The 18283-nt window shown below is 39.1% G+C and overlaps 1 protein-coding gene across 1 annotated transcript; it reads left to right on the top strand.

Annotated features, from left to right (window-relative positions):
• Positions 1-1295: 1295 nt before the first annotated feature.
• Positions 1296-17551, top strand: LOC148346218 (cholesterol 24-hydroxylase-like). The gene is made up of 15 exons (XM_088324639.1): positions 1296-1521; positions 1586-1663; positions 1735-1816; positions 4839-4912; positions 4993-5079; positions 6892-7030; positions 7102-7215; positions 9209-9371; positions 9428-9493; positions 12941-13013; positions 13074-13158; positions 13226-13336; positions 13417-13505; positions 14312-14378; positions 16555-17551. Exons 1-15 carry the CDS (start codon positions 1373-1375, stop codon positions 16705-16707), a joined length of 1530 nt encoding a protein of 509 aa, XP_088180765.1. The 5' UTR covers positions 1296-1372; the 3' UTR covers positions 16708-17551.
• Positions 17552-18283: the final 732 nt, after the last annotated feature.

Below are 18283 nucleotides of genomic sequence, written 5' to 3'. Positions count from 1 at the left end.
CTTTGATTAGTTTTCTCCTTGTATGAGCTGAAAGTTTAAGGGGACGGCTCGAACGTGGTAGATTTGCAGTGGTTTGATACTCCTTCCATTTCAATATTATTGCTTGCACAGTGCTCCTTGAGATGTTTAAAGATTGTGAAATCTTTTGCATCCAAATCCAGCTTTAAACTTCTCCACAACAGTATCTCAGACCTGCCTGGTATGTTCCTCGTTCATGATGATGCTCTCTGCGCTGCAAACAGACCGCTGGGACTATCACAGTGCAGGTGCATTCATACAAAGAATTGATTACACACAGGTGGATTCCATTTATCATCATTAGTCATTTAGATCAACATTGAATCATTCAGAGATCCTCACTGAACTTCTGGACAGAGTTTGCTGCACTGAAAGTAAAGGGGCTTAATAATTTTGCACACCCACTTTTTCGTTTTTTATTTGTTAAAAAAGTTTAAAATATCTCATAAAGTGTGTTTCACTTCATGATTGTGTCCCACTTATTGATGATTCTTTACAAGAAATTACAGTTTTATATATTTTTTTTTAATTCTGAAATGTGGCAAAAGCTCACCAAGTTCAAGGGGGCCAAATCGTTTCTCAAGCCACTGTATCTCTAGTATTCCTGTGGTTGAATAGTTGTAGTATTGCTATAGTTATAGTTTTAGGGTATTACTCTAGTTTTATTTTTGTAGTATTATGCGTAGTATTTTTTTAAATGTATTTTTGTGGTACTTCCATCGTAGAATCTAATGTTTTTTGGTGAACCATTCCATTGTAGCTTTTGCTTTATGTTTTGGATCATTGTCTTGTTGGAAGACAAATCTCCGTCCTAGTCTTAGATTTTCTTCCAGAATGGTCCTACTACGAAGTCCAACTTGGTCCTAACATAGTAATTACAAAGTAACAACATAGTAATACTGTGATGTAATTACAAAGTAACAACACAGTAATACTGTGATAAGTTTTTTTTCACACCCATATCCAATTGGTAGGCTTTTGCGCCTATCAATAACAGAAAAGAATGTATCAGCTTCAAAAAAGTTGTTGTGATTTTAGTTTTTTGTTGTTTTATCACTTCATGCAACTCCCAAAATGCAACAGGTGATGTTAGTGTTTGATTAACAAAATTAAATATATTGACTTTTTTTTTGCTAAAGTTTGAGTTTATAGATATTTTGTGAATATACATATGGGAATTATTTTAAAATAGTTTGCCTATTAAATATATTAAAAATGAATAAATTGATAAAATAATCACAGCACGGAGACAAACAAATTGTGGTAACGCATGCTGATGACGTCACTGAGTGACATTTTCCTGGCCTCGCCTCCGTTCAAACGGAAACTTTTGCGGACGAATTCTGTCGATAAAATGTCTCCTTTTTCGCTCCTTTCCGCTATGACAACTAGCTGGCTCGGCTATATGTTTTTATCGTTGTTTGTAGCTTTCCTCGCTTACTGTGCGTACATAAAGTATGTTCACTTGAAGTACGACCACATCCCGGGGCCACCAAGGGAAAGGTAAGAAGGGGGGCGGCGGGGGAAGGCAACCATTTACCTCACTTGACCTTTCATATCTTCTAAGTTTCTTTTTAGGACATTCATCAATTCTGTCCAATGCGATGAAAAACGACCGTCTGTTGCTCGACGTGCTCCTAAATTGGTAAACTTGTCATCATTACTTCATTATTATTACTGCCATTGACATTATTAATAATGTTATTGCGGTGATAGGAGTGAGCTTTACGGACCAGTGTACAAAGTCTTCTTCATGCACCACGTCTTTGTCTTTGTTACTTGTCCAGAAGCGGTCAAGGTATAGTTAAGTTCTCAATTTTGCAAATATAAGGCATGTTCAACACATTTTCCCAGACGGTACTATCTATCTATACATCTATCTATACATCTGTACATCTATCTATACATCTGTATATCTATCTATATATGCATCTGTACATCTATCTATCTAGACATCTATCTATCTATCTATCTATCTATCTATCTATCTATCTATCTATCTATCTATCTATCTATCTATCTATCTATCTATCTATCTATCTATCTATCTATCTATCTATCTATCTATCTATCTATCTATCTATCTATCTATCTATCTATCTATCTATCTATCTATCTATCTATCTATCTATCTATGCATCTGTACATCTATCTATACATCTGTACATATAGCTATCTCTCCCTACCTACCTACCTACCTACCTAACTAATTCGAATGGTCGTAAGTAGAGGAGCGTCCGTACTGATGGAGTGGAACCAGGAAATGAAGGAGAAGATGATCACACTCTCAATGACAGAGTAGTAGAAGGTGGTGAGGATGTTACTACTGACCCTGCAAGATTTCAGTTTCCTGAGCATATACAGTCTTTTTTGGCAATTCTTGAGGATCTCTACAATATTTGAAGAGAACCTCAGCACATTGTCAAATGTAGTGCCCAGGTATTCGTACGTATCCACAATCTCCACTACTTTCCCTTGGATGTTGGTGGTGACTCCCTCAGCCAGCTCTTCTTGGGGGAGAAGGTTATTCTCATCTCCTTGGTTTTGTCAACATACAGCTCGAGAGAGGACATACAAATACAATAAACAATGTACTGTACTCAATATTAATAAAACATATACTGTTTTTTCTAACATTAAATAAACTACATGTGAAAATATACTTCAAGAACAAAATAATTTTTCCCCATTGATATAGGATCTAGTATCAGTAAAGTCACATGTTGCTGCCCATCAAAACCGAGGTCAGGCTCATCTCTGAAGGCAAGATGACTCGAAAAGGTTGAGTTTTTCCTTGCCCTCTTGTAGGTTTTAGATCAGGGGATGGTGTCATAATAGTCTGAAGTTTGCAATAATCTGCGGTCTGTGCAGCCCTTAATAAGAAGTAGTTTATTTACTCTTAAATATATTGTCATGAAATCTTCATTTTCTTTCGCCGGGCTGGATTTAAAAGCCTGTCCACCTCTGCATTCATTTTCATATTTAGAATAGAATAGAATTTACTTTTATTGTCATTCTTTGTAACCATGCACACAGAACGAAATGTTGATACACCTGACCCGTACAGTTAAACTGTAGCGAGCCGATGCAGCCGCAGCCAAACAGGGCGCCGCCATTTTAGACCCAACTGCTGCCTTGGGAGTCATTAGGTGACCAAACCCCCCAATTCCAACCCTTAATGCCGAGCGCCAAGCAGGGAGGCAATGAGTACCAATGTTGTAAGTCTTAGGTATGACTCGGCCGAGGCTTGAACCAGCGACCTCCCAGTCTCTCTGGGACAAAACAATTAAACCAAAACTAGACAAATTTTTTCTTCCCTTCAGTACTTGTGAAAGCTCTTGAGGCCATTTGATGATTAGCAATTGTTAATTGAAAATGTAAGGGACAATGTAACATTTAGCCCCTCCTGGTGGTGAAAAAGAATACTTTTTGATTGCTTGAGAAAGCCGTTGTGGCTATTTCATGATGAAGAATTGTTAATTGGAAATTAAAGGGACAGTGTGTAATATTTAGCCTCTCGTAGTGGTGACAAAAACTGAATTAATTAAAAAATAATATTGGTTTAAAAAATAAGCAAAAATACATGAACTTTCATAAACATGCTGATTGTATGTAATACACGTAGATTGAGAAATTTGCATGTGTTTTCACGTAACATTAGCTTCACCTTGAGGAAACTGACATAATTGTCCAACATGTTGTTGGCAAGAATACCCCAAAAAATTAAAACCTTGGGAAAGGCTTGGCAAAATAAAAAAATAAAAATGATGCATTTGATCACTTTGAGTCGCTGCCGTTTGTATTTCTCCATGGGGCGGCAGTGGCTCACGAGGTAGAGAGCTCGTCTTGGGATCAAAAGATCGCAGGTTCGATTCCCGGCTCCTCCGTGTTACATGTCGAAGTGTCCTTGGGTAAGACACTGAACCCCTAATACCCCTAATGAGCAGGTTAGCACCTTACATGGCTGCACGGCAGCTATTAGGAAATGTGAAGCACACTGTAAAGCACTTTAGGTAGTCTAGACTTGAAAAGCGCTATATAAATGCAGATCATTTCATTTTTCATTTTATTAATTTCCATGTGCTTCTTAGCTCTTATTCCTGGTTGCATTACGCATTAGAGACATCTAGTGGCCAAATAACATACACCATCCCTTTAAAAAGAGCTCGCATTGGTACAGATACTGATCCCTGGTATACCAGCTCTTGTAAATACAGTATGATCAAGTCTAGTCAAGTGATGTTGATTTATACAGCCCTTAATCACAAGGAGTCTCAAAGGGCTGCACAGACCACAGCTTGTTGCAAACCACAGACTATTATTACACCATCTCCTGATCTAAAACCTACATGAGGGCAAGGAAAAACCTCAACATGAGAAAAATGAAGCAACCTTGAGAAGGTACCCCACATGAGGTAATCTGCCACAAGAAGTCTCAAAGAGCTGCACAGACCATTGCAAACTACAGACTTATTACACCATCCCCTGATCTAAAACCGACATGAGGGAAAGAAAAAACACAAAATTCTCAGAATGAGGAAAATGAAGAAAACTTGAGAAGGAACCGCACATGAGGTAATCCCCCTTCCAGAAGGACCAGGCTGCAATGGATGTTCCAATAACAAATAATACACAGATATTGTCAGCATCAAATATAGGTTATTCATATGCTATAGAATAAAAGTGTGTTTTAAGCTTCACTAATAATGTTCTTATTTCCCACACACGTACAATTATTTTATTTCATTACACAGGCACTCAAAGACACACTTCGGTTATTTAAACAAATAAACATAAACTTTGTTCTTTAATGCTTTCAGGAAATCTTAATGTCCTCCAAGTATCCCAAAGATGTGTTCGCCCACCAGCGACTCTTCAGATTGTTTGGTGAAAGGTGAATTTTGAAGCCATATGAAAATAAATAAAAGAGGCTCTATTCAGCTTTTATGTCTGGATATTGTTTGTGACCTGCAGGTTTTTGGGCAACGGCCTGATCTCGGCAAGGGATCACGCTCAGTGGTATAAACAACGGCGGATAATGGACCCGGCCTTCAGTAGCCTGTGAGTTCTTTGGCACCGTATCTAGCAGATGGTCAATCAGTAACCATTACTATGTTTATTTTGATAATCGTATAAAATAGTGTGTAGGGCATTCACATAGCCTGTTTTATAGGAAATCACACAAAAAACTAGGGGTATTATGTATAGAATGAACCCTTTCTATGACAAGGTTCAATTTTCATGGCTTTACTATTATACTTATTTACATCATGCATTGTGCTCTGCAAGCAGTTCCTCTGCTTATTATTTGGCAGTTCAGTAATTCTCTGTAAAAATAGTTTTAACAATACTTTTGTGCCTGTTTAAAGGGATTGTTTCGATGTATAAGAGTACGGTATGAGTATTTCATGATATATTAATAGTTGCCATCTAGCAACTGGCTCCTGGGCAGTTCCAAAAGCTATTGATGAAGATTGCATTCTGCATACATACATGCATTGATGGGAATGGTAGCTGATGCATTGGACATAACATACCTAACTAAAATGAATTGCACACAAAAAAACTAGCCACCAGAGGGTGCTCAAACCCCACAAGTGATATACAGACGCTGCCCTACTTACGATCAAGATCGTTCGTAAGTTAAAGTTTCTTCAGTGTTATATTTTGTATGTTTAAGGTTCATATAAGTATGTTTAAAGCTTGTATAAGTAACCTGTACTGGTTTGTACTAAAAAATAAACATTTCATAAAATAATATGCTCTATAAAGATAAAGTTAAGTTTAACTTACTTTTGAAAGATGGGCTTCAAGAGTGAGGCGACTTCCACCTCCATGGTAAAAAAGTGGCCGAAAAAAAGCGATCCAACCATTTTCTCAACCGCATCAATCTTTCTTATTCTACTTTCATTTTAAAAAAAATGTCTTGCCTCTTTACACTTTGAACCAGCCATATTGAATAGATGCACAAGATATTAAGCAATAAAAATGTCAAGGTTCTTAGCGCACTGGAGATACAGTATAGAATGTTTACACACGAACTCGGAAGAGGAAGCAGATTTCTTTGGGGTGGATCCTGGGTGACCTTTCACAGCGCCACACGCCGGTAGCGGCGGAAAGAAACACTACAGTACTGTCCTGTACTCGGAAAAAGGGGCACACGATACAAAATCTAACTTACAGTATTCTCCAAGTATTTTTCGACATCCCGAAAAACATTTTTGTATCTACCGTTTTTTTTTTGCAAGTCGAATGGTCGTAAGTAGGGGAGCGTCTGTAATATATACATCCACAACTAGTTGTACACACGTAGGCGATAACTTGCTATTGTGGCCTTATTGAAATGAATGCTTATAGAGTGCTAAGTAATTTTTGTCACTTCTTTTATTGTGCAATGACAACAATGATATACAGGTAAAACCCAACTTACAATCTGATTCACTAACTTAAGGCCCCAACCGGTAAATGTAAATTTTTTTTAGCACGCGCATTTAAAAAAAAAAAAAATTCTGGTAGTGCGTAGCAGCCCGGCAACCCTTATGAAAATTTTGGAAGCCGACCGGCACAGCAATTTACCTCTACACACAGTATAGTAATTACATACCGCCTCGGCAGCAGATAGCGCCATTGTAATAGATTTGTGATTGTGAACCGGTTGTAAGTCAAACATTACCAGTATAGGGGTCCCTCTACATACGAGAGGAATTCATTTCTGGATTGAGCTTGTATCTAGAATTTCTCGTATCGTGAATTCATTTGCCTCATGAGAAATAAGTGAAAACCGATTTTTCCGCTCCCGCCTACCCAAAATCATCGTGTTTTTATCGTTAAATTGCTATTTTCCACCTCAAAGGCCTGTCAACTCACACTTAGGTACTTGAGGGGTCTGACGGGCACCTTCAACGAGCAAGCTGAGAAGCTAATGACTAAACTGTCTGACATCGCCGACAAAAAGTTGGAGGCCCGCATGCTGGAGCTATTCAACCGGGTCACGTTAGATGTGATCATAAAGGTGAGCCATATCGCACCTCAACTCAAAATCTTTAAGTGCTCTGTCTTAAAAGGTAATTTTTCTTTGTTCAGGTAGCATTCGGCATGGATTTAGATCTGCTTGAGGACAACTCGTCACCTTTTCCCAAAGCCATCGAGATGTGTCTCCAAGGTTTGGTGTATCACCTGCGCGACCTCTTTTTTCAGGTAAAACAAAGCTACTTTTGTCTTTTTTGTATCCGGGGATGCAGAGTTGTGAATTTGATACCTCAGCAATCTGATACTAGATCGTAAATTAATTGGGAAATTCAGAAAATTTTGAGTATCACGTTGTACAATACTTACCACATCACTTGTGGCTTTCATATTTTTGTTGAACCTAGTGGTGATGTGGTCACGCCCTTTGCTTTTTGGCTCAAAGAACGAATACCGTAAATTCCGGACTATAAGGGGCTACTTTTTTCCCAAATGTTCAGCCCTGCGGCTTATTCAGTGAAGCGGCCAATTTATGAAATTTGAAACGGTAAGATTTAGACCGGTGCAATAAGTGCGCCGAGGTAGACTGCATCCTCATGGTTTACGTTCGAATTGTACGCATGACAAAGGTTCTTTCTAATGAGGAAGACGCCCTTGATGGCGACAGTTATAAGGAGAAAGATGAGGACGGTTTACCATGAATTTCGCAATTGCGGTACGGCTTTTTCTAACAGCTACGCTTCATGTGTAACGAGCGTGTTAGGAGTAGCGTGGTGGTACCTTTCACAGGCACGGTTTGGGATGAAAGTTCATCTCATCTCATCTTATCAGCTGCACCGCTTATCCTCAGTAGGGTTGCGGGGGTGCTAGAGCCCATCCCAGCAATCATCAGGCAGTGGGCAGGGGACACCCTGAACTGGTTGCCAGACAATCACAGGGCACACAGGGACAGACAACTCGCTCGCTCATTCACACCTAGGGACAATTTGGACCGGCCAATCCACCTGAAATGCCTGTCTTTTAAAACGAATAAAAAAGAAAGGGCGGAGCAAACGCGGGCTGACGAGAAGTGGGATAAGGCTGAGTTAAATTTGTTTGTTGTTGCAGCGGACAATAGTGGATATTTATTTTTCCCACCCTTAACTTTGGAAATATACATTTTTTTCATTGGATTACTTTTAACGGGACCCGGACTTTAAAGGTCTGCATTAAATTGTAACTACCGGTATCATTTTCCGTTAATGTTGCCGACTGCGGCGATTGCATTGTGTACTATATCTGTAGTTACGATCGCGGCTCCAACAGTCAGATTCGGGATAAACTTGTGACTGTGTTGCATGTTTCAATGTGGGCTCATGCGGCTTATATAGAGGTGCGGCTTGTGTAAGGACAAAACCAGTAAAGCCCGTATAATGTGGTGCGCGCGGCTTATAATCAGGTGCGCTCTATAGTCGGGATTTTACGGTAATTACAGACAAATGTGTAAGAATAACAATGCTTTTATTTAGAGTTTAGAAGAAATGTAAATGGTCTGCATTTATGTAGTGAAGACCTTGCAAAGCATTTTACAATGTGCACACATTCACACACACACTCACATACGGATAGCAGCGTCAGCCATGCAAGGCAACTCTTGCCCAAGGACACTTCAACATATCACCACGAGGGACCGGGAATCGAACCTGTGGCCTTCTGTTTCCAAGACGAGCGCTTTACCTCCTGAGCTACTATTTTGGAGTATTATTGATGAATAGAAACTTGAATTGCATCCTAATTTTCCAATTACTGTACTTTCGAAGATACTAAATATGATACTTCTATATTTCATTGTCAAACCATTGGGGCATTAAATAGACTAAATGATCATAAATAGTGGTTAGCATAATATATAATTGGGATCATTACAAGTGAAATGAAATGAAATGATCTGCATTTATATAGCGCTTTTCAAGTCAATGACTTCCCAAAGCGCTTTACAATGTGCTACACATTTCCCAAAAGCGGCCTTGCAGCCACGTAAGGCGCTAACCTGCTTATTGGAGGTATTAGGGATTCAGTGTCTTACCCAAGGACACTTCGACATGTAACGCGGACGAGCCGGGATTCGAACTGGGATCCCTTGATCCCAAGACGAGCGCTCTACTTCCTGAGCTACTGCCGCCCCTAGTCAGGTTCTAAGACCTCATTCAGATGAATGAAAAGTAATATCCTGATTTCCTTCCAGTTCAATCCCAAAAACTGGCGCTACGTAAAGGAAGTGCGCGCCGCTTGCAGGCTTTTGCGCTCAACCGGCGCCGAATGGATCCAAAGCAGGAAAATGGCCGTTCAGAGCGGTGCCGATGTGCCCAAAGACATCCTCACGCAAATAATCAAGTCGGCTGGAAAAGGTTCGCTACTGTTTCCTTAATCGTTCTAATTTTCATTTAACCAAATGTTATTTCAGAGGAAAGCATGACCAAGGAAGACGAAGAATTCATGCTGGACAATTTTGTGACCTTCTTCATTGCTGGTAAGATTTTAATCCCGTTTAGGTCATGTGGGCTGTCATTCTTCGCAAGGTGATGTGATTATAATTGCATTCGCTCCTGAAGAGTCAAGTGAGTGACATCAGAAGTGCAGAAAATAAATTTGTTTATTTCTTAATGGGGGACAATTGTCTTGAGTCAAGTCAAGTCACATTTATTTGTATAACCCTGAATCACAAGATGTCTCAAAGGACCATCCCCTGATCTTTAACCAACATGCAGGCAGGGAAAAACTCAAAACCTCAGCACGAGGAAAATACATAACCTTGAGAAGGGGCCTCACAAGTGGTAATCCCCCTTCCAGGATGACCAGGGTGCTTCCAATCTCTGCCGACTGGTTGATGGTTGCTGGTGCACAGTTCCGAAATTACAATTTTTAACTTCAATTACAGCTCGGTGGCCTTGGGGGTAGGGCGCCCCCCGGAGACTGGGAGGTTGCTGGTTCTGGCCTCGGCTCGGACTTCCAACATTGGTACCCTATCCTCCCTGCTTGGCATTAGGGGTTGGAATTCGGCGGGTTGGTCACCTAATGTCTCCCAACGAGATGTTGCAACACATCAGTTGGGTTGAGCGAGGGGGCTGGGAATCCCCTCCTCTGTATTCATCTCTCAGAAAGAGTCACGAATGTGAATGTGTTCTTGACTCCAGTCACCTAGGGGGGTGTAGCTCTGGTGTGTGTATATATATATATATATAAAACTTCAATTTCCATTCACTTGGGGGCGGCAGTAGCTCAGGAGGTAGAGCGCTCGTCTTGGGATCAAGGGATCCCAGTTCGAATCCAGGCTCTTCTGTGTTACATGTCGAAGTGTCCTTGGGTAAGACACTGAACCCCTAATACCCCCAATAAGCAGGTTAGCGCCTTACATGGCTGCAAGGCCGCTATTGGGAAATGTGGAGCACATTGTAAAGCGCTTTGAGAAGTCATTGACTTGAAAAGCGCTATATAAAATGCAGATCATTTCATTTCATTTCACTTTATTCCATTGTTTGTGGATCTCTTTGAATTCTTGTGATTGGCTAATGTTAAAGGGTCTCAATGTTGGAAAGTAACGATTCGTGTCATTGACCAAAAGAGAGCAGGAAGTGATAAATTGTGTTTTCTTCAAAAAAGACCGTCATTGAAGAAAAGTTGTCTATACATTAGCACTGGGGTCTCCTACATTTTTAAAGCCAAGAGCTAATTTTTGTTACTAATTAGCGCAAAAAACTCCCAATTTTATATGAATTTCTAAAATAACAACTGATTATATCATTACAACGATGTTACTATTTTATTCTTGTTTTACCGATCCCTTGATCACCTTGGCTGTCGGGGCACCACTACCTGTGGTGTGTCTTGGGCTAGTACAGCCTGGCGGCACCCATTCATCTTCAGGCCATTTTCTTTTAATCAATTTACTTTTCTTTTTCCTGATCTGAATCAGATACAGCACCTTATTCATCTGGTTGCTGTTGTTTTGCTCAACATCAGCATTGACAGGAAGCGGCGTGTGACAATACTGATATTGTGGAAAAGCAATTTTTTTTCCCGAAATAATGAGTAACACACTTAATGAAAATTATTATTTTTTTAAAACCAAGCTCTAATTCTTTGGAAAATTTACAAAGGAAACCATTTATGTATTAACAGCAGATTAACATTTGTTTTGGCAAGTTCTTTTTTTAAAACTGTAAATAACAACGATTTGCATACAAAAGCTTTTGATAGAGATACCAACAAGTAAGATAAAAAAAACTACCACAAAAAGGAAATTTAGTTATTCAATATATTATTACCCGGGTAATTAGATCAATAGATTCAATCAATCACTAAAACATCACAATGCGAAGAACTGGTGAGTTATTTTTAGCTATCCGTGGGCACCTCAGCTGTCCTGGGGTGGCACCCAGGTGCCCACGGGCACCAAGTTAGCGAACCCCGGCTTTAGCATCTCCTAGTGGTGAAAGAACGCAATTCATCAAGAAAAACAATATCTATTTGAACATTAAGCGAAAATACACGAATTATCATAAAAACAAGCATTTTCTCAAATAATCATAGGTCAAGAAATTTGTGTTTATTTTACATATTGAGGCTCACTGAGACGGAGCTGACATTATTGTCCTCCATATTGCTGCTAAGGAAGTTGCAATTAAAAACAAAAAACCTTGTACATTGGCTCGGGGAAATATTAAAAGCAAAATAATGGGGTTTGGTCAATTCGAGTCTAGTTTACAATCTTACTTGTGCTTTGTGGCAAGTGAACTACACAATACAGCAACATCTAGTGGCCAAATACTGTATTACATTGTGTCCTTTTAAATCAACATTATTGCTCCTAATGTCTTTTTTTGTGATTTTATTTTCTTCTCTCGAGGCTTTTAACTAAGACAATAAGGTTAGATCACATTACCCCGATTTTAGCTAACCTGCATTGGCATTAGCTTAAGATGTGATTTTGAGGTTCTGTTGGTATTATACAAAATCATGCATGGACTTGCAGATTTGATTTCCCCCTATGTTCCTGTCCGGAGCCTTCCCTCTGAAAATGCTGGTTTACTAGTGATCCCAGGAGCCAAGAAGAAATCCGCGGGTTCAAGAGCCTTCTCCATTCGGGCCCCGATGCTGTGAAATGCTCTGCCCTCTGAGATTCGATCTGCCACCTCAGTGGAACTGTTTAAATCTAGGCTTAAAACACACTTCTATTCTATAGCTTATAAATGACCTATTTTTCCTGTTTAACATATCTGTGTATTATTTGTTATTGCAACATCCGTTGCAGCCTGATCAGCTGGAAGGGGGATTCCCTGATGTGCGGCTTTTCAAGGTTTCTTCATTTTCCTCATGTTGAGGATTTTGTGTGTTTCCTTGCCCTCATGTCGGTTTTAGATCAGGGGATGGTGTAATAATTGTAGTTTGCAATAATCTGTGGTCTGTGCAGCCCTTTGAGACTCCTTGTGATTAAGGGCGTCACAAATAAACATGACTTGACTTACAGAGGTTTTTGAGTTTTTCCTTGTCCTCATGTAGGTTTTAGATCAGGGGATGGTGTAATAATAGTCTGTAGTTGCAATAATCTGTGGTCTGTGCAGCCCTTTGAGACTCCTTGTGATTAAGGGCGTCACGAATAAACTTGATTGAGGTTTTTGAGTTTTTCCTTGCCCTCATGTAGGTTTTAGATCAGGGGATGGTGTATTAATAGTATGTAGTTGCAATAATCCGTGGTCTGTGCAGCTCTTTGGGACTCCTTGTGATTAAGAACATCACAAATAAACATGACTTGACTTGCAGAGGATTTCGAGTTTTTCCTTGCCCTCGTGTAGGTTTTAGATCAGGGGATGGTGTAATAATAGTCTGTAGTTTGCAATAATCTGTGGTTTGTGCAGCCCTTTGAGACTCTTTGTGATTAAGGGCGTCACAAATAAACATGACTTGATTTCTATCCCAGGACAGGAAACTACAGCTAACCAGCTGGCATTTTCCGTCATGGAGCTGGCCAGACATCCCGACATCCTGGAAAAGTGAGAAACAATGTACCAAAATAAAAACAATACAATTTCCTCGATTTGATTTTCTTATAGGGTTCAGAAAGAGGTCGATGACGTCATCGGGATGAAACAAGAAATTAACCATGAAGATCTCGGGAAACTCTGTTACCTTTCACAGGTATGCAAAGACTGGTTAGTAAATTAAAAATATGATCTTATTTCAATTGTGATTTATTTTATGTGAGGTTTTAAAGGAAACTTTAAGGTTGTACCCAACGGCTCCCGGAGCGTCCCGTGAACTCGTCAACGATATCGTCATCGATGGGGTCCAGATACCAGCGGGGCTCACCTGTTTCGTAAGGCAGATTACCTCTAAAATCGAACTAAATTAAAAAATAAGACTTGTGAAGGTTTCTTCTCTGTCTATGAAATTCAGTTTAGCTCGTACGTGTCGAGCAGAATGGAAAAATTCTTCAAGAATCCGCTGGTATTTGACCCAGATCGCTTTCATCCGGATGCTCCCAAGTAAGATTTTTTTATTGCTTCTTCCTGTGGTATTCCCTTCAATATAATATAATATAATATGACATGACGATGTAAAACAAACAAGAGAAAATTGGGAAACTAATGACGAAAATAATAAAGAAAAAATTGGGAAAATAGTACAGAAAATAGTAAAGAAAATATTAAAGAAATAATTGGGGAAAAAAATAAAGAAAATAATAAAGAAAATAAATGAAGGAAAGAAAGAAAGAAGAAAAAAGGATAATAAATAATAACAAAAAACGAGTAAGGAAAAAAGAGAAAAGAGGAAAAAGCAAAAGAAAGAGAAGAAAGAAAAGACAAAAGTAAACAAAAAAAGAAAAGAAGTGAACACAGATAAAAAGAGAATGGTTAAAAGGGGAAAATGAAAAAGAATGAAAAGAGAAACTAACGAAAATAAATGGAAACAAGGAAAGAAAAAGGACCAAATGCAAGGAAAAAAAATATATAAAGAATGAAAAAAAAGGAAAAAGAAACGTTATTTTTTTAGGGTACCCGTAGTAGCAAGAAGGAAAATCATGTCAGCTCCATTTCATTTTTTTTTCAACCTTGGAGTTCTACCAAAATGGTTGTTTATTTAAGAGTTCGTGTATTTTTGCTTATTACTTAGACCAATAATTATTTTTCTAACGTATGATTTTTTTTTACCACCAGGAGGCGCCAAAGTACACATTATCCTTTTTTTAACAAAACGACTTAAATGAATGTTATTATTTCCCCGTATTTTTTGTGAGTAAAAATACAGTGTTTCCTAAATTCCAAATTTTGTTGTCGTCTTTTCCTTCAAGGCCATACTACTGCTACTACCCTTTTTCTCTGGGTCCACGTTCGTGCCTGGGACAGAACTTTGCTCAGGTGAAGCAAAACAAACGCACCCATACACACCAACACACACACATTCTTGTACTTTTGACATTGTGAGCACTTCCATTGACATCATTCCTCATCCTTTACACCATGTGAGTCAAACTCATGGCTTGCGAGCCTAAATGTGTCCGGCTACATCATTTTATGGGTCAGGTGTATCGACATTTCGTTCTTACAAAGAATGACAATACAAAGGAAATTATTATCTCATCTCATCTCATCTCATTAGCCGTACCGCTTATCCTCATTAGGGTCGCGGGGGGGGCTGGAGCCCATCCCAGCCATCTTCGGGCAGTGGGCAGGGGACACCCTGAACTGGTTGCCAGCCAATCGCAGGGCACACGGGGACAGACAACTCATTCGCTCATTCACACCTAGGGACAATTTGGACCGGCCAATTCACCTGAAATGCATGTTTTTGGAATGTGGGAGGAAACCGGAGTGCCCGGAGGAAACCCACGCAAGCACGGGGAGAACATACAAACTCCGCACAGAAAGTCTGGAGCTGGATTTGAACCCACGACAGGTTCCCATGACATGAACTGTGCCGCACAAGCGCTAACCACTGCGCCGCCGTGCTGCCCGGAAATTATTATTATTATTATTATTTATGTGGCCCGTGAGACAATGCTGAGAAGCACAAGAGAACAATAAGTGTCAAACAATTACTTACAGTTTTGATTATGTCCACTGGATGTCATCAAAGCCGAGGAGGTGGGCTGAATAAAAAACAAGGAGTAGATTGGTCCATATTCAACCCTAATTGTTTTTTTGTTTACTGTTTTTATATTTTACCATAACTATCACATCCGAATGCCTTACCCTAACACAAAGGTGAGCAAACTATGGCCCGCAGGCCACATGTGGCTCATTTGGCTTTACAATCCGGCCCGCCTTTGTCCTTATTGTCCCTTTCTTTGTGTGTCCACTACAAAATTATTACAAAACTAAATATCAAATTGAGTGCCTAAAAACAGGTGCGTAGTATATAATTTTGCTCTAATTCTGAAAAGAAAAAAACAAACCCCTAAATACTACAAAAATACTAATACAAAAAATCCTACAAAAATAATATAAATGACTACAAACTAACCCAGGCCTAATATCTTATTTTGCTTTAAATCTGAAAATAAGAAATAAATCCTTCAGAAATACTACTATAGCAATACTTTAAAACAGAAATACTTATATAGAAACACTACTACAGAAATACTACAAAAATACAACTACAGTGATGCAAGAATACTTCAGAAATGCTCTCACAGAAAGATAAGAAAACACTACTACAGTAATACTACTCATGATGCAGAAATTCTACAAAAATACTACAAAAATACTGCAGAACTAAATATGTTAGTGCTTACAACAGGGACCTAAGGTAATATATATTTTTGGCTTGAATTACACCAATTTGATGAAATGAATCAATTTAAAACCAAATATAAAAATAAATAGCACCGTTTATGTCTGCAAATGAGAAATATTGGATATTCCTGCAGTCCCTTGACAATATTCAGGGTTGGGTAGGGTTACTTTAACTTGATTACTTTCAATTACTTTTGGATTACTCCAATACCAAATATGCTAATAAAAGACAAAATAAACTAAATATGAATCAAATGACTAAATTTTGTGCAGGCTTGGGGAGTAACGGAATACATGGAATGGCAAAAATGATGTTGGCAAGCTGTTTGGATTTATTTTCATTTTGTTTCTGTCGCATTTTATGTTAGTTTTGCCGTAGATCAAAGAGATCAAAGCCAGGAGAGAAAGCTTACCACGTGTTGTGAGTCATCATTTTTTTCATATTTAGTTTTCTTTTGTCTTTTATTAGCATATTTGGTATTGGAGTAATCTAAAAGTAATTGAAAGTAATCAAGTTAAAGTAACCCTACCCAACCCTGACAATATTTTAGAACCCAATACAGCCCACCACTTTGCCAACTCCTGCCCTAAGATTTACCAAAACCCAATTCAAACCTGAACTCCAAGTGAGAACCCTCAAAAAACAGGTCTGGGTATTGAATTGTTAGGAAAACCTTGTCACTTGTCATTGAAATCCCAATTGTCTTGGTTCAAAAACCACTTATCTCAAAATAAATTCACTCACAGACTAGCTGTCAACAAGCGATGCCGCAGATATATTTCCTGACTCTCTTTCCAGATGGAAGCCAAAGTAGTGATGGCCAAGCTGCTGCAGAGGTTTGACTTTACGTTGACGCCGGACCAGAGTTTCGACATCCTGGACTTGAACACGCTGCGGCCCAAAGGCGGAGTGCTGTGCACCGTTACGCACAGGAAGCAAGGTGGCCCGTGAACAGCGGATCATCTGACTAAAGCAAGGGGTTCGTATGGGTGCTTGAAATCCTTGTAAATGCTTGATTTTTAATGTTGCGTTTACAAGGTTTGAAAAGTGCTTAGATTTTAGGTTAAGTGCTTGTGAATGTTTGAAATTGTTAGGTTTCTTAGGTTATGAGCTAGGGTTTGGGCTTCAAATAAGGGTTTTAAACTTGTTCCAAAATAGGATTGGGTTAGAAACGAAGATTTCGGCTCCATATTAGGGTATTAAACTGAATTTAACGTTCTGAAATAGAGTTTGGGCTAGGGTTGCACTTAAAGTTAGGAAGTAGGGTTTGAACTCCATGATAAGGTTCCTATTTTAATGTAGGGTTCCAAAATGGGTTTAGAGCTAGAGTTACGGTTTGAAACAGGGTTAAGGCTAGCGTTACAGCTAGGGTTAGGTGTAGGGCTCGGGCTTGGGTTTGGGCTTAAATTGATTTTTAAGAGTTCCGGTTTTGAAAGTAAGGTTTAGGCTTTTTTTTCTTTTGATTAGCGCTGATTTTGTCTTTAAATTCTACTACAAAATTGGAAATTCAGCTTTGAAAGTCCTTTTAAAAGTGCTGGAATTTGGCCATGGAAAAAGCTCCACGAACCCTGAAAGCACCTTTGTCAATTATTCTTCACAATATGTGTCATTATTTTAATTCATATTCCAGTATACAGACGCTGCCCTGAATTTGCTTAAGTTGCTAAGTTGCTTCTGTGCTATATTTTGTATGTTTAATGGCTGTATAAGTAACCTCTATTGTTTTGTACTAAATCACAAACATTTCTTAAAAATAAATGCTCTATAAAGATAAATAAAGTGAAGTTTAACTTACTTTTGGAAGGTGAGATTCAAGAGGTTCTCCTCCGTGTTAGAGAGTGGCCGAAAAAAATCGATCCAACCATCTTCTCAACCGCATCGATCTTTCTTATTGTACTTTCATTTAAAAAGAAACTGCTCGACTCTTCTTTACACTTTACACCAACCGTATTGAATGAATGCAGGAGATATTAAACGATGAATATGTCAAAGTTTTTAGCGCGCTGGAGATACAGTAAGGAATGTATACACACGAACTAGGAAGAGGAAGCAGATTTTTTTTCTTCGTGCCAACACTTCACCCTTTAACGATCTCATGGTGCCCTCTACTGCGTCCCCCTTACATCGACCACATGGAGTGCCCCCTCTTATCTTGTTGGAGACATTGTTTACTACGTTGTTATGAAGTCAAGTCACATTTATTTATATAGCCCTTCATCACAAAAATGTCTCAAAAGACCGCACAGGATTACAATTAAACCATTACCTGATCTTAAACCAACATGCGGGCAAGGAAAAACTCAAAACCTCAGCGTGAGGAAAAAGAGAAACCTTGAGAAAGGACCTCACAAGTGGTAATTCCCTTTTCCAGGATGACCAGGGCGGAATAGATTTAGCACTGAGTTGCAGTACACAAACAATAGTAAACATCAATAAAAGAAAACATTAGGTAACATGTTGAAATTTGTCCGTAAAGTGTATGACAGCAACGACGCCCCCAGCCTGTAAACTAGTCCAGAAAGTCCAT

The sequence above is a fragment of the Urocampus carinirostris genome, chromosome 20 (assembly GCF_059441175.1).
Source record: "Urocampus carinirostris isolate Australia breed hairy pipefish chromosome 20, RoL_Ucar_1.0, whole genome shotgun sequence".
Classification (NCBI taxonomy): Eukaryota; Metazoa; Chordata; class Actinopteri; order Syngnathiformes; family Syngnathidae; genus Urocampus; species Urocampus carinirostris.
This window is presented reverse-complemented; position numbering and strand designations above follow the sequence as displayed.